This window comes from Anser anser, assembly GCF_964211835.1.
Source record: "Anser anser genome assembly, chromosome: 5".
Taxonomy (NCBI): Eukaryota; Metazoa; Chordata; class Aves; order Anseriformes; family Anatidae; genus Anser; species Anser anser.
This window is the reverse complement of record NC_139725.1, coordinates 10,389,261-10,414,256: the sequence shown is the minus strand read 5'-3', so window position 1 is coordinate 10,414,256 and position 24,996 is coordinate 10,389,261. Positions and strand designations below refer to the sequence as shown.

General features: G+C 37.2%; 1 protein-coding gene across 20 annotated transcripts in view; it reads left to right on the top strand.

The window, feature by feature from the left end:
- The window catches only part of ANO3 (anoctamin 3), a 262,481-nt gene that overhangs the window by 181,465 nt on the left and 56,020 nt on the right, over positions 1–24,996 (top strand). For 18 of the 20 annotated variants that reach the window (XM_083838227.1, XM_083838211.1, XM_083838225.1 and 15 more), the window contains 3 exons: positions 13,743–13,895; positions 16,453–16,553; positions 20,610–20,654. In XM_083838227.1, the coding sequence (XP_083694353.1) occupies positions 13,743–13,895; positions 16,453–16,553; positions 20,610–20,654 (299 nt within the window). The remainder of the gene's footprint in view (positions 1–13,742; positions 13,896–16,452; positions 16,554–20,609; positions 20,655–24,996) is intronic. The other 2 variants (XM_083838226.1, XM_083838213.1) reach the window with 1 other exon arrangement.

The following is a 24,996-nucleotide window of genomic DNA, read 5'->3' as shown; positions in this document are numbered from 1 at the left end:
GGTGATGCTGGGGCAGAGTAAAATGTATGTGCTCTTTATTATATGTGGAAGGCAGATATAGTACTCACAAAATCTTGAAATAGATTATTCTCAATTAAGTTTCTACAGTGATGTCTGTTATTTGAAGATAAAATTGAAAGGTCTATTAAAAATGAGAACAACTATTCACTTGTAAACTAATTTGCTTATATCTAATGAATACTTACACATTTGCTTATACGCTGGAGGCTAATAATTTGTATTCACAGAGTAACTGCTACCATTTTGGATAGCACAGAGTATTTTATCCAAGATTTCATATATTATTTGGATATTTTCTGTTTGTGTTTTTTTGTTGTTGTTGTTGTTAATTGATTGATTGATTGATTGATTGTTTTTTATGATAAAATAAGATGTTAGATAGGTAAATTGTACCTCAAGTGAACTTCTCAAACCTGGACACTTGAAATTTAACCTTAAACTTGGTATAGATGCTAGGCAAAGGTACAAATACTGTGCTACAGAATTCAAGAGAGGAATACTTTTAACCTTTAAACTAAAGCACGAAAATTAGTTTACCTGAATTATATTCTATTCCTACTGTGATTCCACCAATTGTCTGTGAATGATACTGGACAAATTATTTACTTTCTCTTTAGCCTTTTTGACTTGGATGGAAATATTGTCAATTGCTTTCCACGGCCCTCTTGTGTGTGGGAGTTCTGTTTCTGCTCCTTCAACTGATACTATGCATTATCTAGACATGGTTGAAGTGACCTTGACAGCTAACAGACTATCTGCAGGAAAGTGTTAATATTAAAGAAAGTAAAGCTGTGAACTTGGAAACAGAAACCTGTAAGTTCCACCTTACCTAGTGCCTTACCAAAGCCCAAGGGGTAGTAGGAACTGACCAAGCAAGAGAACAATTAGCTGCTTTCAATCTATGCTAATGCTTATAATTTTGTATGCATTAGAGTGTCAGTTAGCAAAGAAATTGTATTAAGAATATTTAAGGTTTGCTGTTTTGTTTCTTTTTTTGTTGGTGGTGTTTTGTGTGTTTTTTTTTTTTTTGAAGAGGTAACACAGAAAAGATCACTTATACAGACTATATAATTAAAACTTCATTTTATGTTTAATTTATGTAGTCGTCTTTACCATTTGAAATACAGATTGTTTTGTACATCAGAAATGTGAATTGTAAATACATCATAAAATGTCTGCATGAAACATTGTGACTTATGAAAGGGAAAAAAAATGAGCCATACCGTTTACCAGAATCAAACCAAATTTAAAAGTTTTTGATATTCTTCTCTCGCATGTCTTCTTTAAAGTTACCTCTGTTTTTATTGTCTTTGCTAAATACCATGCATTACATTACCAGAGAGACTGTCTGGATTCAGTGCTTCCACATCCAGTAGCAGCATCACTTTTTCTGTTGTTGCATTCTTCCTTTCCCTTCTCTTCTTATAGTTTCCCTGGTGGATTGGGGGGAAGCAAAGGCATTTGAATAAGTCCCTTTTTAATATGGTAAATTTATCAAAATTATTATTCCCCAGCACACTTAGCTGTTAGAATTCACCAGCTGTCTTAGGAAGGAAATTATGTTCAAAATCTTTATAATAAAGAGATCTTGAAGACAGAAATTTAGTAAATTTCAACTGTAAGAAGAATTTTGGGGCTCAGCTGTCTGCAGCCGTCTATATTTTGGATCATAGGTTCTACTTTCTTGGTATGTTTCTTTTTCTTTACATAATTTTACAAATTTAAATCCAAATTACACCACTTATGTGGAAGGAAGTTGAACTTCATGTCTACTGTAGAGGCAAAATAAACAACGTTCTGTGGGGTCTTAATTTTTGTGTGCTATATCGGTCAGCACTAACATAACGGAATGCTTCCATTGTTGATTATGGCTGGGAAATGATATTCTTGTATGTTCTTATAAATGTGAAACTTCCTTAGGTTCTTTTTAGAAAGAACATGACAGTCCTTTAAGTCAGAAATTGAAACACAGATTATTCTCTGCCTGAGCTACACCCCAATGTAAATGTTGTTTCTTGCTATATGGGTACCTTGGGTCAGAATAACCTTCTCTGGGCTGAGTCCAAGACACTTTGTGCATGCTGCCAGACTAGCACTTGCCCTGTGCTTTTGTCTGCGTGTTATTTATGACTATTAATTTTGAGGTTGGTAGACAAAACTATGTCTGAAATATATTTTAACGCAACTTAGAGTGCATCAGCGGCAAGCTGCTAATAATAATAGTTGTCAGCCTCTGTGTTGATATGTATATGTGTATAAACTAAGTAGAAATTGTGCTCATTTTCATTGTCATTGTTGTCAAATTTCAGGAACCTATGAAGCAAATCTTAAAATATAATTACTAAAGGTCTACTTTCCAGCTCTTCATTTAGCCTGCATATATTAGATTATGTAAATGAAAACCATATGTAAAATGAAAAAGCTAGTCAATTTCTTCCACGACAGACCTGATTTACTGCACATTGTAAGTTAGAATAAATGAATTTATTAGAGAAACACGTGGCATCTAGTAATAGGGCTTTTCCTAGGTTAAATTCACAGTTAGGTACTTTGATGTTTTGCCTGAATAAAAATTTTGTCACTGTTCAAACTAGAGTCAGTTATGACATGAATTTAGGGAAATGTTAGGTTGATGAATCCAATATGTGGAAGTAAAGCTTCAGTTGGGGATTTCCATGTATCTGGTCAGTTGTTGTCTGTACTATTTCATTGTATAAATGAATGCAAAGAAAATTTGAGTCCTCAAATGGGTGTTAATTAATCCCTTAGAATAATGAACACAAGAATACAAACTGCAATGGGCTATTTCTAAAATCAGTCAAATGAATACTGATTGAAATTGTGAGCTTAAGAAAATGAAACTTCAATGAAGAGGTTCCTTTTTATCGTGAAGGTAAATTTTATGAGGTTAGTCTTTTGCCTTGGCTTGAATGCTTTTAGTGTGGTTCAACATTAAAATCTGACTTTAGGTTACAATATAGGCAATTTTTAATATTTTTAATATTTAATATATTGTTCAGTATTAAGTATTATAGAATACTATTATAATATATAGCATATGCATAAAGTGTTATTTTTATATTTGTAATGAAAATAATAATATTTGTCCTGTGATCGTATTTTATGTTATTAGGTTGTGTCTGAGTGTAGGTAATTGTGAAGTTTCTTAATGAAGTCTGTTTTAAGAGGAGGACTGCACATGTTTAGCCAAAGTGTAGTGGTTGCTTTGAAACAATGATTTTTCATTTAAATAAGGTATGTTAAGAGTGCAGTTAATTTTAAATGGATATTTGAGTCAATTTGTTTCATTAACAGTATTACAGTATGTGGTGGTTTTACTCGGGTGGGCAGCTGAGTTCCACCACAGCTGCTCTCTCACTCCCCCTCCTCGAAGAGGAAGGGGGAGAAAATATGACACAAAGAGCTCAAGGTTTGAGATAAGGACCAGGAGATTGCTCAACAATTATCGTAACAGGCAAAACAGAGTAGGGAGATAGGCAATAAATTACTAACAAGCTAGAGAAGCGAGAAACAGGAAAAAAACAAAACAACAACAACAAAAAAAAATACCTTCACCCTAGAATATCCCGAGTTGGAAGGAACCCATAAGGATCATCAAGTCCAACTCCTGGCACCCCACAGGTCTGCCCAAAAGTTTAGACCATGTGACTAAGTGCACAGTCCAATCTCTTCTTAAATTCAGACAGGCTTGGTGCAGTGACTGCTTCACTGGGGAGCCTGTTCCAGTGTGCAACCACCCTCTCGGTGAAGAACCTCTTCCTGATGTCTAGCCTAAACTTCCCCTGCCTCAGCCTAACACCGTTCCCGTGGGTCCTGTCACTGGTGATAATGGAGAATAGGTCACCTGTCTCTCTACTCCCCCTCGCGAGGAAGCTGTAGACTGTGATGAGGTCCCCCCTCAGCCTCCTCTTCTCCAGGCTGAACGGGCCAAGTAACCTCAGCCGCTCCTCAGATGTCTTCCCCTCTAGGCCCTTCACCATCTTTGTCGCCCTCCTCTGGACACTCTCCAACAGTTTCACGTCCTTTTTGTACTGTGGTGCCCAGAACTGCACACAGTACTCGAGGTGAGGCCGCACCAGTGCAGAGTAGAGCGGGACAATCACTTCCCTCGACCGACTAGCAATGCCGTGCTTGATGCACCCCAGGACACGGTTGGCCCTCCTGGCTGCCAGGGCACACTGCTGGCTCATGTTCAACTTGCTGTCAACCACAACCCCCAGATCCCTCCCTGCGGGGCTGCTCTCCAGCATCTCGTCGCCCAGTCTGTACGTATAGCCAGGGTTGCCCCATCCCAGGTGCAGGACCCAGCACTTGCTCTTATTAAACTTCATGCGGTTGGTGATTGCTCAGCTCTCCAATCTGTCCAGATCTCTCTGCAAGGCCTTTCCACCCTCATCCGAGTCCACAATTCCTCCAAGTTTAGTGTCATCAGGAAATTTGCTCAAAATACCTTCTAGTCCTACATCCAAATCGTTTATAAAAACATTGAAGTGGACTGGCCCTAAAATGGAGCCTTGAGGGACCCCACTGGTGACCATCCACCATCCTGATGCAGCCCCAATTACCACAACCCTTTGAGCCCTGCCCGTCAGCCAATTGTTCACCCATCGCATCATGTTTTTGTTTAGCTGTATGCTGGACATTTTGTCCAGTAGAATCCTATGGCAAACTGTGTCAAAAGCTTTTCTGAAGTCCAAAAAGATCACATCAGCTGGTTTCCCTTGATCGACTAGATGGGTGATCTTATCGGGAAAAGAAAAAAAAAAAAAAATCAAGTTAGTCAAACAGGACCTACCCCTCGTGAACCCATGTTGGCTGGGACCAACGACTGCATTGTCCCCCAGGTGCGCTTCAATAACTTCAAGGATCACCCTCTCCATAATTTTACCAGGCACTGACGTGAGACTGACAGGCCTGTAATTGCTAGGGTCTTCTTTCTTACCCTTCCTGAAAATTGGCATAACATTTGCCAGCTTCCAGTCCAATGGGACCTCACCAGATTCCCAAGATCGTTGAAAAATGATTGAGAGAGGCCCCGCGATGACGTCAGCCAGCTCTTTAGGCACCCTGGGATGAATTCCTTCTGGACCCATGGACTAGTATGGATCCAGGTGGAGCAGCAATTCCCGCACACGTTCAGGGTCGGAGTTCGTCATTCCCACCGTCATGGTTCACCAGCTCAGGGTACCCTGGGCCCCGAAGCCCATCATCAGTGTTGAAGACAGAGGCGAAGAAGGCATTAAACGTCTCTGCTTTGCCTATGTCATTGTCTGTGAGGCGACCTTCCCCATCTAGTAGAGGACCTATGTTTTCTTCGGTTCTCCTTTTTCTGTTCACATATCTAAAAAAAACATTTTTATTGTCTCCCACAGACATGGCCAGCTTCAACTCTAGTTGGGCTTTGGCCACACGAATTTTCTCCCTACAAACACGAGCAGCATCCCTGTATTCCTTCCTCGTCGCCTGACCCTCCTTCCAGCAGCCGTACACTTTCTTTTTTCGCCTAAGCTCCAGTAGAAGATCCCTGGTCAGCCAGGCCGGCCTTCTGCCCCGCTTGCCTGACTTACGATATTTTGGAATCACCCGATCTTGTGCTTTTAGGAGGCAATGCTTAAAGATTGACCAGCACTGATGGACACCAATGCCTTCAAAAGCAGTTTCCTAGGGAACCTTGCTGACTAGTTCCCTGAGCAGCCTGAAGTCTGCTTTCCCCATATCCAGGGCTGAAGTTTTGGTGACAGTTTTCCTTCTGCCACCATAAATCCACCCTATCTGTCACCCTATCCACCCTCTTCCACCTCCTCCCCCTGAGTGGCACAGGGAAACAGGGGATAGTGGTCAGTCTATAGCACTTCGTCTCCGCCACTCCTTCTCAGTCCCTCTCATCCCCTTTGCTGTGGGGTCCCTCCCACGGGATGCCATCCTTCCCAAACTGATCTGGTGTGGGCTTCCCACAGGCAGCAGCTCTTCAAGAACTGCTCCAGATATGGCTCTGTACCACGGGGTCCATCCCTCAGGAGCAAACTGCCCCAACCTGGATCCCCCATGGGCAGCAGCTCCTGCCAGGTCACCTGCTCCTGCGTGGGCTCCTCTCCACAGGCTGCAGCTCCAGCCCGGCGTCTGCTCCGGCAGGGGTCTTCCACAGGCCACAGCCTCCATCAGTGCAGGTCCACCTGCTCCACCGTGGTCTCCTCCACAGGCTGCAGGGTGGAACCCTGCTCCACCGTGGTACTCCATGGGCTGCAGGGGGACAGCCTGCTTCACCATGGTCCTCAGCACAGGCCGCAGGGGACTTCTGCTCTGGCACCTAGAGCACCTCTCCCCCTCCTTCTTCAGTGACCTTGGCACCTGCAAGGCTGTTTGTGTGACAGCATTTTTTGTTTTGTTTTTGTTTTTTTTCCTTTCCCTTTCTTAAATACGCTCTCACAGAGGCGCAAACAACATCGCTTATTGTCTCGGCTCTAGTCAGCAGTGGGGCCCTTACCTAACATGGGGCAGCTTCTAGATTCTTCTCACAGAAGCCACCCCTATGGCCCCCTGCTACCAAAACCTTGCCACGTAAATCCACTACACAGTAATGATAAGATATTACATATTTTAAGAAACCACGTATATTTGTAGGATTATGGCCATGAAGCAGCAATTAAAGTTACTTTCACCCAGGTTCAAAACGAAGAAAACAAGATGGCTCTCCCAGAAGTGACCTGTGGAAATCCTTATGAAAAGCGTTGTGGAAACTTAAAGGTTACATGGATTCAGGGGTAGCTGGACAGCGTTATTTATGTAAGAGAAATTCCATAGGATATTACCAAATACACAGAAAGATGAGCTGAAATTAGCTGAATATTGGGCTGGAAATAGAAGGAAGTAGCACTTTTCCTAGTACATGCTCTCTCCTAGACAGGTTTCTTTCTGTAACTTCTATTTGTAACCAAATTAGAGATAACACTTCATAATGGTTTGAATATACTTCAAACATTGTGGTTTTGCTGTTGCACAGCTCAAGTTGTAAAAATTTGAAGAAGTCAATGGGAATTTGCATATTGGTTTGAAAAGTAGCAGGTTTTTCTCACTGTTCTGCCCAGTGTAACAATGTTCAGTGAGGTATTTATGGAAATACAATTACCTATAGCAAATAAGGCTGTGATATAGAGTAAACAAGCTTGGGAGAGGGATAGTGAAGAATTTGGAGCATCATCCCCCTGTGAACCAGGGGACTGAGAATTATAGGCAGGGGGGAGTGGGAGTATCTGCATTTAGATACCACTTGATCTGTCTGAGAACAGGGTAGTTCATAAGTCCCACATCTACAAGCAAATAATTATTTAAGATTTAAAAAATAAATAAAAAAACACAAATAAACCTACAGAGACTTTGTCAGCCTTTAAGCGTTTGCTGTTATGCTAGCTTTGTTGAGGCTTTTTGAATGCTGAGTGAACACGAAATGGTTACAACAGACAAGTCGTCTCTGTATGTGGGTCTAGTTAACGGGTTGCCCAGGGAGGTGGTGGCATCACCGTACCTGGGGATGTTCAAGGAAAGGTTGGACGTGGTGCTTAGGGACGTGGTTTAGTGGGTGACGTTGGTAGTAGGGTGATGGTTGGACCAGATGATCCTGAAGGTCTTTTCCAACATTAATGATTCTATGATACGCAGAATATACCTCTACACACACGGCAGAAAATAAGCTGAGAATGTTGCAGCATTCTCTCATCTTGGTTCTTATTTTTTATTGAATCTCTGGCTGTATCTGGGTGGGAGTGTTTGTCCTCTCTGAACTGCCATTTCTGCAATCATGGTGTTGCTTTAGGATAAGTATTTTTCCATTTTACCCTTCCCAAAGTTTGTAGTTTTGTTTTCTGGTTTTGCTTTTGTTTTGTTTTGTTTGAAGAAAAAAAAAAAAAGAAAGAAAAAGTATTTTTATGGAAGATTAGTGAAAAAAACATCGGAAAAACAATCTCCTGCCCCAGTTTGATTACAGTTATGTTATGAATATATTCATTTTATGTTGCATTTTAAGGCATTCTAGTGATTGCAAAATTTGACTTTTAAATGGTTGGACGTGGCATTATTACTCTGCTGAAACTGAGCAATTTTGGCAATCACCTCAGGTAACCTAAGTAAATGAGAAGGCTTCAAATGTTGCTGGTGGCCTTGCTGAGGTTTCTTTCTGCACAGCTTGATTTTATGTTAAATCAGTGTTGTCAGTGGGGCTTTCAAGCATTTCTATTTATTTCTTATCTAACTTTAAAGCAGGAACTCAACACGTGGATTTTAATTAATTTAATGTTAAATTGAGTTCATTGGGGATTGATTAATTAATTTGTCTGATTCTAACTGATCTGTGAATTAGTAATGGAAATGCTATTATGGTCACAGAAAAGTGTGAAACATACTGCATGGATTCAGGATGTTATAATAGCAAATAAGGTTCTTAGATTTCTCTCCTGTCATGTACTGATAGGATTTCCAGCAAGCTGCTGCCAATCCCCAATGAACTCAATTTGGTATATTTAGTGCTTCACTAGAGATATCATGGGAATCTCTCATTCCTACTATATTCCTACTATAGAGCACAGCTACTTTTCCATAACTGGGAAAATGAAAACCTAGTAACGTGGATTTTTTCAAAGAGGTTGTTGTTATGTTTATGTACGGTTTCCTGAGTTCAGCTGTCCAGCTGTTGCTAGATGTTGTTTTATAAGAGGAGCATCTAAGTTTCTATTCTGTTCTGTTTATTTTCATCATTTTTATTCAGTGGAACTGAGTCTCTTAAAAAATGCTAATATTTTCGTTTAGTCTGTGATTATTGCTAAAAGGTTCTGCTGATTTCTGAAAAATTTGTTGACCTTTCATGGGTTATTGGAATGGTCATTCTCAGTTCCTGTGTGGTACCTTTCCACCAAGGGACCTGAAATAACTGCAGGAAGGGAAAATAGGGCTGCAATCTAGTGGAAAAGCTACATTGCAATCTATCTTTAAGTTAAACTTTCCAGTAATATAAAGTGGGGAAAAAAGACAGTGTACCGATATATTACAATGCAGCGTAATTTTCAGTAATTTTCAAAATTTGTTAGTGGTTTTTCTATTAATGAAACACACTGAACCTGAAGCCTACCATAACATGTCATTTGTTCTTAAATGCTTCTATAATTTTGCTTACTGTTTTTGAAAGGCTTCCATCTTGCTATTCTAGAATATTTGTTGCTATGTGTCAGGTGAAAAGTTGGCAGAAGTTTAATCTACAGAGCAGAATGTTATACTGAAATCAGTGGATTTAAAATATTTTTAATTGCTCTAAGTGATGCTATTTAAATTAAATGGGGAGAGAAAAGGCCTGTAAAACAGCTATTCCCAATCTGTAAAGAGGTCTTTGCATATTAATTATAATCTGAAAAATAGTGTCTTGAAAAATCCCATCATGTTGGCTAAATCCAAGGAAATTCTACTTGTATCAGATTTGGATAGAAATGCAAACTCTTTTTATTTCATAACTTTGGCAAATATTTATGTTACATTTTGTTTGATTTTTTTTGTTGACAAAAAAGATGTTTTTTTTCTCTTAAATCAATCAACTTGTTTTCTGTCTCATATAATCTGCAATCAGATTTCAACAATAAATCTCCTAAAACTGCTTGTGCCCATCTCTACTAACCTATCTTATTTTCATTTAAGTTATATATATGTATTTATATACACTGATCTAGAATCAGCAATGAAATGCAGTTACATGTACTGTACACGAAGAGGCTTATTCACCACTTTTCCCCAAAGGATGAATGGAAAAAGAGTAGAAACTGCATCCTATTTCTCTCAGTGGCTACTGCAGAGCCAGTATACGGATTTCCACACTGCCTGTCTTCTAAGGCGAACAGATGCTGAGTGGTCACAGCTATGTGATATGAGCCCTGCTTGTGCTACTCACATGGAGCAATTCAGGCAGTGTCTTGAGGGATAGTGTTTGCAGTAGTAGTATATTGCATGCAGATTAGAAGGGTAAAAAATATTTTAAACCATCCAGCTCCTCCTCTTGCCAACAGAGGTTAGTTTTTTTGTTAAAAGTTCTCTTGCGTGAAATTCATTGAATGAGGTCAGTATTTTGAATTGTATATTTTCAGACTTCAAAGCAATGTGTCATGCTGTGTATAATAAAGATTTAAATAATCCAAAAAAAAAAAAAAAAAAGGTGGCAAATAATGAAGAAAATCAAAGAATTTTGGAATATCTGTAGTGGATAAGCCTCAGTATTTCACTCTGATGCAAACCTCTGTCTTATAAACAAGTTTACAGTTTTGTGAGGAAATGCTTCACAGCCTAGATACTCTAAAGTTCTCGAGTTTAAAGATTTTTGAAGAACAAGATGAAGTTAAAACTTTGAGCTTGCAAGATAAACTATACGGCAAGACTCCAAAAGGAATTTTAATAAAAGAAAAAAAAAAAGACAGGTGGATACTGTTTCAGGAAAACTGGGAAACTAAGATGATAGGAAGGAGGAGGAGGATTAGAGAGAAATATGAACATTGGTCTGTTTGTTTTCAAATAAACTTTCCAAGTGAAAATCTTGAAAAGAAAGAGGCGGGTAAGGACTTGGCACAAAATATTTCCTTCAATGCTTTTCTTTTCCACTGTGCTTACAAAAGGGTAAAAGAATGAATCTCAGAGTTATTGGTCTAAGCCAACAGTTAAATAATAAATGTGCTATTGCCCATTATACCAAAAGACTGACTCACTGCACTAGGTGTAGTTAGTGGCTAATATACCTTGACTGGTACATTTAATTGAAATTACTGTTCCATGTTCTCCTTACACACTATGGAGCTCCTTCAGATAAACCCAAGAAGCATCTAGTCACCAGATCAGTTATCTTACTGGCACAGGTGTTCCTCCTAGCATAGGTGGAGAGTGTTGCTGGAGAATTACACTGAAGTGCCACTAGCCAAGTGGAAGTAGCCCTGAAGTCCTGAAATCAATGTAGTTTGGGTTCACTGCACAGTTGTGGTAAATGGCTGCACTATTGCACATTTCATCTGTGCATTTGTAAGAACAAGATCCCGTGAAAGTGGTTTGAGATGAACAGATGGAAAATTTCTTCCTACTGACAGTGCAGATCATTATTTATTGAATGCTGCCCCCAAAGATTTCTGTTCAGTGCAGATGAACCTGAGGGCATATTTGCATGCTGCTGTTAATCAGAATAATGAAACAATAGTTCTTAATTCACTTTGTGTCAATTGTCCTTGCAGTAATGTGTTTTTTTCCCAAGACAGAAGAAGAGCATGTGTTTCAGAACTGAGGGGGGGAAAAAAGGCTAAAAATTATCATCTAAAAAAAAGATAGAAGGGTCTTACAAAAGAAAGTAAATTTAATTTGCAGAATATCTGTACAGAAACTGCATCAGCAGAAACTGTAAGAAATATTCCCGATCTCCCCTGTGGGGAACTTTTGAGCAGACTTTTCATATGTGATTTTGCCTCATGTGCGGACCAAAAAAGCCAGTTCTAGTCTGCTTTTGTGATTTACTTATGCTTCATTGCTGAAGAGCAACTTCTGCTCCAAAGAAGCATACTTCTTTGTATGCTTTTCAAAGCAGTCAAGTCATTGCAAAGAGGACAGGTAGATGGAGGACGTAACAGGTAGAAGGGGTAATGAAAGATAATTTGCAAGCAGCAAGGAAAATGTACAAATGAGCACTTTTGGCACTGATGCTGGTACCCTTTGAAGAATATAGGAGCAAGTTGAAGATTGTCATCTTCAGTGAGGCTGTCTGATTGGTCTGAGTTATTAAAAAGAGGGATGTCGTTAAGACAATGGGTAGTTAGACCTGCCAGTGATGCCAGTAAAGACCATGCCAGAGAATGTGCCAAATCCAAACTGTAAAAGCCCAGAAAGATAGGCAAAACTAGGAAAATCCAGCAACCCTGCTTTATTGTTGAATTTTGTCTTCCAGGGGCAGAATGGTATAGAAACAGGATTTCTGCAGTATAGAAGATGTCATGTTATTTTTGGCATTTCATTCTTTAAATAGAATGAGTACGGGATGAGAATGGGTGGGCCTGTGTATAAGGATTGTGCTACTCCAGTCATAATTTGAAATGCAAGTTGGATTTCTAGTATAAGTTTTAAAACATCTTCCAATTTACTTTGAAGTTTGCACTGAAGATTTCAATGTTTTATCTTTTGGTCAGATGTCTATGGAATGTTTATAAAAAGGGGTGGGGGGGATAAAAGCCTTTCTTCACGTTTTTGGTGGGTTTTCTGCTTGTGTTTTTTTGTTTGGTTTTGGTGATTAAAAGAATTAGTGACAGCAAAGGTTCAGGCAAGTAGGACAAAGTTTGGATTTCTAAAACATTTTGTTTTTACATATTCATTAATAAAATACACAAGCAGGTATGCTTAGAGGAGGTAACAGATGACACTTTTCAAAACAAACCATAAAAACATCTGGAAAAGAAAGACAATTGATGCCATTGCCAGCTGCTGAGGAGAAAAAGAAGCTTAATTGTACTTATATTGAAGCTTAATGTATTTTAATAATGTTCCCAGAGGTGTGATGATGCAATTTTGTAATGCTGGGTGGTCTGAGAAGGATATTTCTTTGGTTTTGGCTTTGGGAGGGAAAAAAAAAAAAACACAAAGAAGAATCTTCTTTAAAAATTTCAGATTTTGCAGACAGAGAGATTCTCAGAAACACTAAATTTGTAAAAGTTAGCTGTGAGGTATGTGGGAGTAAAAAAAAAAAAAAAAAAAAAAGAAACAAACAAATGAGCTGGTATCCAGTATTTGTACTGCTGATATCACACACTAGCATATCGTTCTGTTTATCAAAGCAGAGTGTTATTGTTGGATATAACTCCAAGTTTTATAAATTTCATATCAAACGATCCAAATACAGTGAATTTTCATGGCTAACATCCTATTTGCTAAAAGATAATGCATTATGAATAGACTTATGGTCATGCACGTGTGTGTGATACATCGGTTGTAAAACTACCATACTTGTTCTGGACAGTTTTTGTTAAAATGAGTTTGCATTCTCCATAAGTCAACAACTGTTTCTCAGTTTACTTTTTCAAATTTCAAACTCTTCATAGAATGACACCAGTTGATATAGTCACTGTCTATTGTGATTCATGCAAAAACAATGTAAAAATAGCTTTCAGCAGCAGCATGTAAAGCAGGGTTTTCCATATCAAGGTCAGAGAATCCCTTGTGTTTACAAGCATGGTGGGAAGGAACTAGACAAGATTTAAGCATCGCTAACATGGCATTAAAAAGCACTTCAACTGGAATATCCAAGTAAACATTCACATCAATCGTGTTTGTCTTCTAATTTATTGAAACTTGGTTTAATTTATTTGCCTTTAAATTTTATTAATTCCAACTGGAAAGTAAGTATTAACAGGAGCTCACATCTATATGTACTATACAGTAATTTTAGGGGGGTTGTACAGCTGAAAGTAATGGCTAGATTATGATTGATATAGAGTCATTTTAGTTTGTTTTATTCTAATTGATTGGAAATCCTGGACTAACAACGCATAAGAACTGTCTGTTCTTGTGACTTGTTCTTTATATATTCATCCTGTGGATATGTGGACATTTCCATGCTTTAGGAAATGCTGTGTTGCACGGAATTCATGATGGGTCTGTTCATCTTCATGAGTGACATATTTACCATATTTTTATTTTATCTTATCCAGACTGATGCCATGGCATCATCAGGTCTCTTCTTCAAAGATGGAAAAAAGCGCATTGATTACATCTTGGTCTACAAAAAGTCAAGTCTACAGGTAGAAAAAAGAAGCACATTTGAGAAGAATTTGAGAGCAGAAGGGCTGATGTTAGAACGAGAGGTGAGTTTTGTAGCTTACATGGTATAAAGCTATCTATTTAGATATAGTATAAAGTATTTAAAATACTGTCTTACTTGGTTGAATTTATAAACTTCCTGGTGTCTTGCAAGTCTTTGCAGTCAGGCTGGTCCCTCTGTTTGTTTAATGCTATTATATTAACAGTTGTTTGATAGCATGTGTTTAACATGTTTTGCTCCTGCTTATATCTGTATGTGCACATGCATGCATCCACCCAGTATAGAATCAGTTTTAAATAGGAGCAGGTTTAGTGCAGTATCGAGGAAAACTTCCAGCTCCTGACATCTACAAAACAGAAGAAGCTTAGGTAACCCATATTGTTATTTTAATATATAACCTCTATGTCTTTCAGCAGGATGCATGGTATTAAATCCCTCTGTATGTTTAAAGGGCTAAAGATGTCAAACTAATCCATCCCTACTTTGTGTGTCCTAATCTGCATTGTGCTCTTTGAGCTACAATAGTTTACAATTTAAGTGCTACTGTTCAGACTTCTAAATTTTCCACGATACACTTGAAAACAAATAAAATAATAAAATAAAAAAGACTAGCCTGTTACTCTGATTGTATTAAGAAGAAAACCTGATTTTGTGCCAAGTTTCAATACTATCCCCCTTTTTCTTTAAATGCTGAAACTCCTAAAGACTAAGAACTTCAGGTATTAGTGAGGAATTATTTTGTTGTTGTTGTTGCTATAAGGGAAGAATTTTGTCATCTTAATTCCGATCTGTAATAATTTATTTTCCCCAAATTCCAAGTGAATGTCTCCTTAGGCTCCTAATACAATTGCTGATACTACGGAGGTTAACATTTGTTTCTGTGTGCTCACAGTCAATCTTCAAATGAATACTAAAACCTGAATGTTCTCTGCTTTGTCAGAAAAAATATATATATTTGTGTCTGCTTCCATTTTCTTTTTCCATTCTTTCTGTGTCTTAGTTTGAGTGCTGCTCTGTATTGCACTGTGGTAGATATTCATGAATTTTCATTTTCCTACTGTGAAATGTGAAAAAACATTGCAATATTTCAAAGTGTTAAGTTGTTGCTGTTGTCGTTGGGATATCAGTAAGAACATTAATATAAAAATGAAGGAAAACAGAGTCAGGAAAACAGCCTTGGAATTTTGCTGTTTCATGAATTACTTAAAAAGCAGACGTGTATTGACTCTATCCTGAAATAAGCTCCTATACTTCACGTATCTTTTATCCTGTTTTATACTCTTCAGCTCAGCAGAATTACCTTGCATGTTCTGTATTAAAGCAATGAGGTTTTAACTGTTGGAAGTCCTTGCAAGTACTGGCTGAGAATAAAGCATGTTAAATATTCATAAATAACTGACCTGATGGTATTGTAAAACTTGTTTTTAATGTTTTAAAAATTGATTGGAGTCTAATAGAAAAAATAATCTGATCTTGGGATATTTACTGAAATTAGAACAATGTCATCTGGAGTCAATTCAGAAGCACTGACCTTTCAGGCAAAATGTGTTTTTATAAGATAGTAATTCTACATATCAGGTTATTTAAATTTTTACAATATTACTTTTTCCACATCTTTTGCAAAAAATGAAATCCTAGAAGCAATATTTTAGAACTATGACATGACCTTATGTCACTAATAGGCAAAATTTTGAACATTTATAATTGTATTAACTCTTCGATTGAATTTTATCTTTACTTAACAAACCTTGTGTTACTTAAGTTTTTGAGTGGCTTTAATCAGACTCAACTCTACCAAAATATTTACACATAAAAATTCATAGAATCATAGAATATCCTGAGTTGGAAGGGACCCACAAGGATCATCGAGTCAAACTCCTGGGTCCCCAGAGTACCACCCAAAAAATCAGACCATGAGTCTGAGAGCGCTGTCCAAACACTTAAGCAAATATAGCTGGGAGAGGAGTTTAAAATAGAAATATTGATTAAAAAATATAAATTTAGGAACCTGTAATGCTGAAATTCTTGTTTTGTGTTCATATAAATACATTACACAAAACATTTGTGTAGAATATTCCTTGTAATTTTATGAAAGATCTCAATTCTTACAGAGATGACATTTATAAGTTGATAGAAGGCATCACAGTTACTTAACTGTTCCTGGTTTTTCCATTTAGGCCAAGTGGGACCTGCAGAATTCTCTCAGCTGTTTTTGTGGCTCTTATATTCTTCTTGAATTGGACATGCATTGATTGGTCATGAAATGGCTCATCAAAGATGATTTTGAGGGGATGTTTAATTAATTTATTCTATGCCAAAATGCTGCATAAAGCCTCTCCCTACTTATGGTGTGTTTATAAGCAAAGATCTGTCCTGCGGGTTCCTTTTGACAGTTTCTAGGTTATTCGTATTACAAGATTTGGGGAGTGGTTTTTATCAATTTTCCTTTGTTCGGGTCAGAGCACTTAGAGTGTTTTCAGATCTGCACAGCAGCTTCATGCAGGAGAGCAGAATTTGCCCCTGAAGAATGCTTTTAGAAACATGAATGCCATGTGGGTTTGAATTATTAATATGTGTTTATTTGTTACCTCTTTTTGCAGCCAGCTGTTACAAACAGTGATATCATGTTTGTTAAAATTCACTGTCCATGGGAGACTTTGTGCAAATACGCAGAAAGAATGAACATCAGGATGCCTTTCAGGTATTGTGGAAACCATTTTAAGGAACTTGTAATTTAGTACTTGTAATATTACAACTTCGTTACTTACCTTAACGCTAAAATTCAGTCCACTTGCTGCACTATGGTCAGGCATGTTTATATTTTAATTTATTGAGATGAAAAGGAAAGAGGAGAGGAAGAAACAAAAAATAGGCATTGCTCTTTTTCACGTTTGCCTGTGGTTATTGTTTTCAGGCTTATCTTCCAAGTCAAATCAAACATAGACTGTTAGAAAGTATTATTAATAGTTGACATGTTAGTGAGAACTCTCAAATTCTTGGTCCTCTAATGTTCCTTTGCCAGAGTAATGACCTCAACTCAGTTCCTCATCCGTGTGCCAAACAAACTTTATCGTACCTTTTTGCAATAAAGAGTGTAGGACAAGATAATATCTCCTGTAATAACACAGATTTTAAAAGGAGAAAGTGTTCCTTTCAAACTCGGTTAAAGCTGTTTCTCCAGAGAGAAGAGCTTTGTTGTGTGCTGTAAACTTCATCAGGAGTTAAAGTGGTAACCAGATGCTAAAGCTGTGTGACTCACAGAAAATACCCTTACAGAACTCCTTTCTCACTTAAATTGCCAACTGCTCTACCTCTTATGTCCCTGCTGACTTCAGCTATCACAATGCAGCTCTCTTGCATTAGTCCTAAGCCAGAAACTTAGTCATTGTGAAGCGTCCTTAGCTCAAAGCTGGTTTCAAATACCCAGTTTTATACTGAGTTTCCACATCATTGCATTAAGTCCTTTCCATTAAATAATGTGTTCTGTATCAGTCATCTTCTGAGTGCTTACGAATATTATTATGGTGCCCTTTGAGCTTCCCTGGTTTGAATAATTCTTGTTTACATTTTAAATATAGAAGTGTTTGCATATGTGTACGCACACAAACAAACTAAATTCCAATTCCAAAAAGAGTTCTTTCTTGCTTTTAATACTTGAAGTCACAAACGATAGCTTTTAGCTGTGGTTTGAATTCTTCCTCATTTTAGTAAATCCGTAGATCAGTAGTGCCCTTCAGAAAATACTGGTTAACTTCTACAACACTACTTCATTTTGAAGCCATTCTTAGTTGTTGTGTTATTAATTGACGTGTAAATATATTGTCTTTTCCAAAGTGTCTGAGCCATGTTTCTTTGGTTTGGGGTCGATGCTTCAGCTTTCTTCTATCCCAGGCATTTCAGATACACAAAAAGTAGTTAAAATGCTAAACTCTACTGTTTGACTTCGTTAGTTTGTAGAGTAAAACACAGTTACTTGGTAAGAAAGAAAGAAGCCTGCTGCCCACCTCCAGCTCTGTGAGAAATATGAAATTGATCACCATTTCTTTGTGTCTTGAGAAAAGATTTAAGAAGGAATTAAAATGAAATTGCAATGTCAGACTTGTGTGAATATTTCAAATAAGCTATTTCTTTCATTTCTGTACTTTTTAAAATAGCAATAAGTGTGGTAGTTTTATTGTGAACACAAAGTGGACACGGCAGATTAGAACAAAGGTCCACCTTGCTTTGCCAGCAGCCAGTCTGGGATGTTTAATACAGAAGCAGAGAAGTATTTCATGATGCCCTCTGGTTCCAGAATTCTATGGTTTAGAGACTTTCTGAGACAGCACTTGTCTTCATGTGTGTTTTTATTAGCCCCTGATGGCCTTTTCATGGATGTAAAAATAGCCACTTGTGCTTCTATTACAGCATCACATGGTCACACATTTTATAATTTCGTTACATGTTTTGGCAAAAGTACTGTCATTCACTTAAGTATTGAGCTTGCTTATTTAAGTTAAACCTTACTAAACTGGAAGGCATATATTTTTTCCTGAGGTAACTATTTTCTCTCTTCAGTGGACAGAAGAAGCTTAAATCATACCATTGTGCTGTAATTGCAATGAACTAGTGTTCCCTTCTAAGAGCAGATTATTTCTCTTCAGCTTTGTCTGATTTATCAGCAGCTTCTGTCTGTCTATTTTGGATGCGTAATTGAAGAAGAGAGCTAACCTTCCCTGCAGTGCTTCAGTGCAGTATACCCTTATCCTCTTGCACAGTGTTGCAAAATTTTGGCTTTCCGCTACACTCCTTAAAATAGGAGATATCAGTACCACGTATGAATAATACATGATGAAGAAGTCTCCTGAATTATACTCGTACTTTTTAGGTTCATTCTGCTCAATCTAGGAATTGAAACAAAATCAGTATTCTTATTACACGAGAAGTATTTCTGTTACTGAAAAGTAACAGTAATTTTTTTTTATCTGACCAAGGGACTAGCCGGCATCCTAGAACTCATTTTTAGCATGGCATTATGCCTAAATGTGTTGGCAGATACATAGTATGCGTCATATATGCAGTCTAAGATGGTATCTCAGTGTTTCAATTACAAAAGGAAGGTTTTCTAGCATTTCAACAGATTACAGTAATCACCATTACAGTCTATATGCTTTCAAACAGGACAGTGTTTAAATTATGACTGGATTATACTTTGATTTTAAATAATTTGTAGATATTTTTGTTAAATATGTGTTCTGACAGGAGAAATGTAACTCTCTGATATGGTTCTGAAACCCGGACAAAAGTTTCATTTTACCAGTGTCTAAAGGAAATTCTTGTGAAACATAAATTATCAATGTGTATAATGAAGAAATAATTTGTTTCTGTAGCTTAGCTGGACCCAATCTGTGCAAAACAGCTAAGGGTGATTAAAGGAAATGAAGAAAGTGTTTTTTCAAATATCTGATGTCAAAATCCTGTAATAATTCTTCATTATTTCATTTAAAATTCTGCCTAGTGGTACTAAATATCAGGCTGCCAACAGTCTACAGATTGGTAGATAATTTTCCTATGACCACTTATTTCCTAGACTCTGTTTCCTTTTCACTCTTTTCACTATAATCATTTTATTATTATTTTAATGTAAGTAATGTACCTTAATGAATCTCAAATACTCTTGAGATGGGCAGTTGCAGATCTGGTTAACTATGTCGGTTCTGGGTAAAGTTCTCCTCTGATGGAGATTTCATTCACTAAGTATCCAGAGTGGAAGTGCCATTTTTGTGTGTGTTACCATGAAGGGTCGGGGGAAATAGCAACTGACAACAGGGTTAAGCCCTCATGTTAATGTATCTACATAAACTTGTTTTAATTACTAATAAAAAATAAAATATGCAGAAGGCAAAAGGGTTTAGGCACATGTGAAGTATGACATGAATTAAGCAAGGAAAAAACGTCCTGGTGCCAAACTTAACTGTCCCCGATGGTTGCCATGGTAAAGATGCAGATACCCCAAGGAATTTGTAGGATCTAGGCCTTTGTTTAGCGGAAATGCGGCAGGAAAGGGTAGAAGAAGGCCAGAGGAAAATTAAAAACTGAAACAAGTTATGGAAGGTATGACATTGCAGCAAATATGTCTCTATATTGTTTCCAAACAAACTGTACTCAGAAGACTTCACTGGCAATTTCTGATACTGTTTCTCTGAAGTTACTGTGACCAGTGACTGGTGGAGAGAAAAGAACTGTAACATAATTGTGTTTTGTTTCAGTTAGCGCTCTTAGATTTGAAGGGCCATGTGCTGTTCTCCAGTTGGACGCAAAAAGCCAAGGGAAGGGAAGGTGATGGTACGCCACTTCAGAGAGTGGGATCTAATGGTGCTAAGTGCTTATGGTATTTAATGTACAGAGTGCAAAAAGCATTTATTAGCATGGGAGTCCTAGTAATTTTCTAAAATTAGTTCTATGGAATTAAAAAATGCTGAGAAAGATGTCATGAAATGAATACAAGCATGACAGCATTTGATCCTTCTCTAAAGGGTGTCTTGTGAATGAATCATGGATTAGTTATTGTTATTAGCTACAATGCTAAGAAGTAAATTTTACTCTGGAGCAAATTTTAAACTTGAAAATATGTGAGGTCTCAGTATTTTAAAGTGCTTTATTCATCTTTCTATGAAAATGTATGTTTTTAAATGTCCAATGTTCTTTTATGATGTACATGTCCTTTTCAACTGTCTCCTGCTTGATTATTCTCAGCTGATTTCTGCTGTTCTTTCAGGAAAAAATGTTATTACACTGACTGGAGGAGCAAAACCATGGGCAGGTTGGTGGGTGATGTGTAGATTCTAATTTTGTCAAATAGTCGCCCTGCTAAAGAAAATCCATTTGCAGTTGTAAATTTATCCAGGAAACTTGGAAAATTAGATTATTTCCCTCAAAACTCAAGATATGTTAGCTCCAAGTGATAAAATATTCATCTGTAACAAGATGCATTTCTCTAAAGCTTTGCCAGTTCTCATTTTAGAAATGCAAAAGTGTTTATGCCAGGAAAAAAGTGGCCCTTATCCTGGCAGCAAAGATTTAATACTGGATCTATCTCTACAGTTACGTCTGCTGTTACTAAGACATGTTACATTAGCATGGAAGATACTTTTGAGTGCATGTCTTAAGTAAATTCTGGTAGTCAGCTATTTCCTTAAATGCATAAATGTAGCTTCTCTCATGTGCATCCTGTTGATCAGGACTGCATCGATGATGCCCTGAAGGCTGGTTTGAATTCTTATTTGATAGCTGACAGTAACATTTTTGCTGCAGTGAAAGACTTTTAACTCTGAGATTTCATGAGGTTACTATCTTCTAAAATATCTTTCAGTCTGTCATTATCATAAGTGGCGTTCTTTCCTGAAAACCGTCCAGCTGTAGCATTTAATGCCCAGGGAGCTAGTAGTGAGTAACCAGGCTGGGATGTCAGGGCTGCCAGATGAAGGCCAGTGCACACAAACCTCACCTGCGGCTGCTGTTTGCTGAACAAAGCCTGGAGGAGCTAGGATGGGGGACACTGTGAGCTGTAACTGCTCCCTCTTGCTCTAGTCAGGCATAATGATGTCTTGTAAATCCAAATTACCAACAGAAAAGATGTGATTTTTTTTTATGTGAGGGAAAACTCCCGAAAGAGTTTTCTGTGGTGGGTTTTCTTGAGATGAATCTTGATTACATTTAATTTAGGTTCTCCCATTTTTACTTTAGATGATGAAGAACTCTCATTTCTCAGGAATAATTTATATGGTCTCATGTTATCAGTTTGCAAGATAATGTTTTAACAAAAATAGACAAAGCACTGCTGAACATCAAAGTAAGAAAAAAATGCATAAGCAAATAAAATATATTAAAATAAAACAAAATATTACATAAATTTACAACTGCATTTTTCCTCTTCCCAGTCATTCACATGCTTGCTCCATTTTATCGTGCATTATGAAAAATGTAAGTGATGTGCTTTGTAATGAAAAGGCAAAATTAACAGAGCTTTATTGCAAAATTGTCTTAATTTCTCTGAAACCCATTTGGTGAGTCCTAGATATGAAATCAATTTATTTTCCTTATTTAGAAGGACAGAAACATGCTTTTGAAGTTGCGCAGTACCCGTGAACAAAGTAATAAACAATTTTAGTGCCAGATTGATTCTACATTCAGAAGAAATGTTTTTACCTGGAATTTACCTGGAATTTGGGAATCTGTATTTTTTGAATATTTTCTCTGGCACTTGATACAATCCAGTGCACAGAGGAACAGTGTGAAAAAGAAGCTGTGTCTGAAGTTGCAAGCTAACTGTAAAATTGCTGACACATCCATTTTTTGCTCTCATCATTCTAACTTCTGCTACTGTCATTGTCTCCCTGCATCTAAAAGCTTTTCAAATCTAACTTCTCTGTACTTTAATAAATAGTTTTTAATATTTCTAAGTGGAGTTAACAACAGCTAGGATGAGGAATGTGTAAAAATATTTGTATATCAAAGGTAAAATTTTGATGCTACTGAGTTTCTATAATTAAGAATATGGGCTTAGACTATTACGTTAGGCCCTGCTGTGACATGTACACTTCCCTGAATTTTATTGATGTGGTAGTATGGTAGATGTATGTGTCTATACATGTCTTTAAGTCCACAAAAGATTATTAGGTGCGTGGTTAAAAGAATGAAGGTAAATGTAGTGCTTATTGATATACTGTGTTTCTCATATGTGATGTCTACATGGTGTCTATATACAGCCTATTTATTTATTTACATAGCTTAAAAAAAGGCAAAATTGTATTCAGTAGTGTGAAGTTTGATTTCTGTTCATAGGGCTACTCTACAGAAATTGTATTTAATAATTTGATTTTTAATAGTTTTAAGTAAATAATGCATGTATCAAAAATAGTCTGAACTCCCTCAGATTTATGACTGAATAATCTGATGAATCAGTCTTACATGTGCCATATCAGACACCCCAACACTGGTTAAGGGATAACATTAAGGAGAAGAAAATTAAAAGTTAGTTGCTACAGTATGCAGGTTCAGTCTTGCTAGTGAAATGTTAAAATAATTTTATACTTGTAAGGCTAGAGAACCAAAAATGAATTTGTTTAGCAACTTAGCTGCAGTATCCTGCTTTGCAAAAAGACTTCTAAAACCTTTTTGATTTCAAACTGCACACTGAAATAAATCTGTTAATATCATTCCATAGGACACATATTGTGGATTTTTTTTTTTTGGTGGCGAAAATGTTGCAGTATTGTGTCCCTATATTGAAGCTGTCAACCATAACGCATTTACCATTACAAAGCATACCACAAGGTCTATGCAATTTGATGGCACGTGGTTGACGATTTTGACCACAGTCTTGTGCATTTTTGTCAGTGTACAAGAGGCAAACACTGAGCAAGCTACTGGCTGGTGATCACTGTCAAAAATATCTTTCCTGAAGAATGGCAGTTGCTCAGTTCTGGTGTCTTGTTCCATTATAATATTGAATCCTGGTCAGAAAATTCCAATAGCAGTTTTATAAGAAGAAGTAATTGCTCTTTTCAGTCAGTGTGGTTAAAGAGTGAAAGGCTGTGAGAAAGAGATAGGAGTGACAGAAGGTCACTGTTCTGCAAATAAAGCAGTAGTATGGATGTATTGTAGATCAAGCTTCCTTGACTCCTTGAAACTGCAGGCACACTGGACAGCCTAGTCATGTTAGATTAATTCTCAGTGCACCAAATTCACCTCTGAGGTGCTTCTTTGCATTGGAGCCTGCTGAGGAAACATAATCTACAAGGATTTTTGGACTAAATAGTTCTCCAAAAACAACAACCAACAAAACAGAATGTAACAGTACATTTGAGCACAAAAGTTGAACAAAGCTGAAATTACAAGCTTCTTCGAAAATATTTATTTTCGTGTCTAAGAATAAAATGCTTGCATGTTTCAGAATAACATCTTGTAGTCTCATAGTTTCAGTAGGAGTGTATCTGAATGACCAGCAGTGTTTCCAGTAGGACATTTTTAATCTCATTGCATGAACTGACTTCAACAGTGACTTCACCAGACCAGATCTGTCTGCCTTCACTCCTACTGAATACGCTACACTGAACAGATCGTCAGGAATCTTTCTGAACAGCTAGTTTTGACCTGGAAAGTCACTCTGACTAAGTGTGCTAATGTATAGTCCTCAAACATTCAGTCAAACATTTATCTGAAATTTGTTTTCGCTTTGAATGAAAGCTCCATGAATCTTTAATGTCTTCATTAACTGTAGAGTCATGTGAGCCAAGAAAAGAGGCTTGTTTGCTGAATTAGTTTTTGTATGAGGAAAGATGTAAATTTCAATGGACGTACTCTATGCTGTCTGAAGAGACTGGGTTTTGGAGTGACCAACCATAAGTAAGGTAATGAAAAATAATCACACCTTAGATTAGTAAGTCTTCTTGTCTCCTAAGAAAAGTTGCATATGTAACATAGACATGATTTTTAGTTTATTCCAATAGTGGTCTTCATCACATTGCATGTTGAAACAAGTAGACTTTTTTTTTTAAAGGGTGGATTTCTTTAAGATAAAAATTATTGACTAGTATTTTTTAAATTTTGGAGATGAAACATGGTCAAGGTTTTTTGCATGACCAATTCTAAAGTAATTTCATAACCAAAAATCTGATATCAGTTGCATTGGTTACTGTTCTTCCTGATGTATCTGTGTACTTTCCTCTTAAAAAGAAAACCCTGTTTTTAAATCTAAAAAAAAAAAAGTCAGCATGTGTATAACGAGAAAAAAAATGAAGAAAATCAAGTGCAAGCTACCTGCATGGATTGTATATAATTTTGTGCTGGAAGAATTTCCACTGAAACCATTAAAATAATCAACTGGCACAGGAGGCACTGAAGGGATGCACCTGCGTAGGAATTGTTTTTTGTGTTTCAGCTTTATGAATATAGTTCACATGAGTTCTTTGTCTCATACTGCTTAGTATCAATAGAGTGCTGTCCCTCAAGTGCAGTACCAATTAAATATGGAGTGTGCACGTACTCCTTGGTAATATATAGCAAGAAGAATATATTGAGGATTTTAAATGTAAATGTAAAATTATGATCCGACATTTAGTTTAGCTTTCTGTCTGACATAGTGTTAAACAGAGGTACACCTT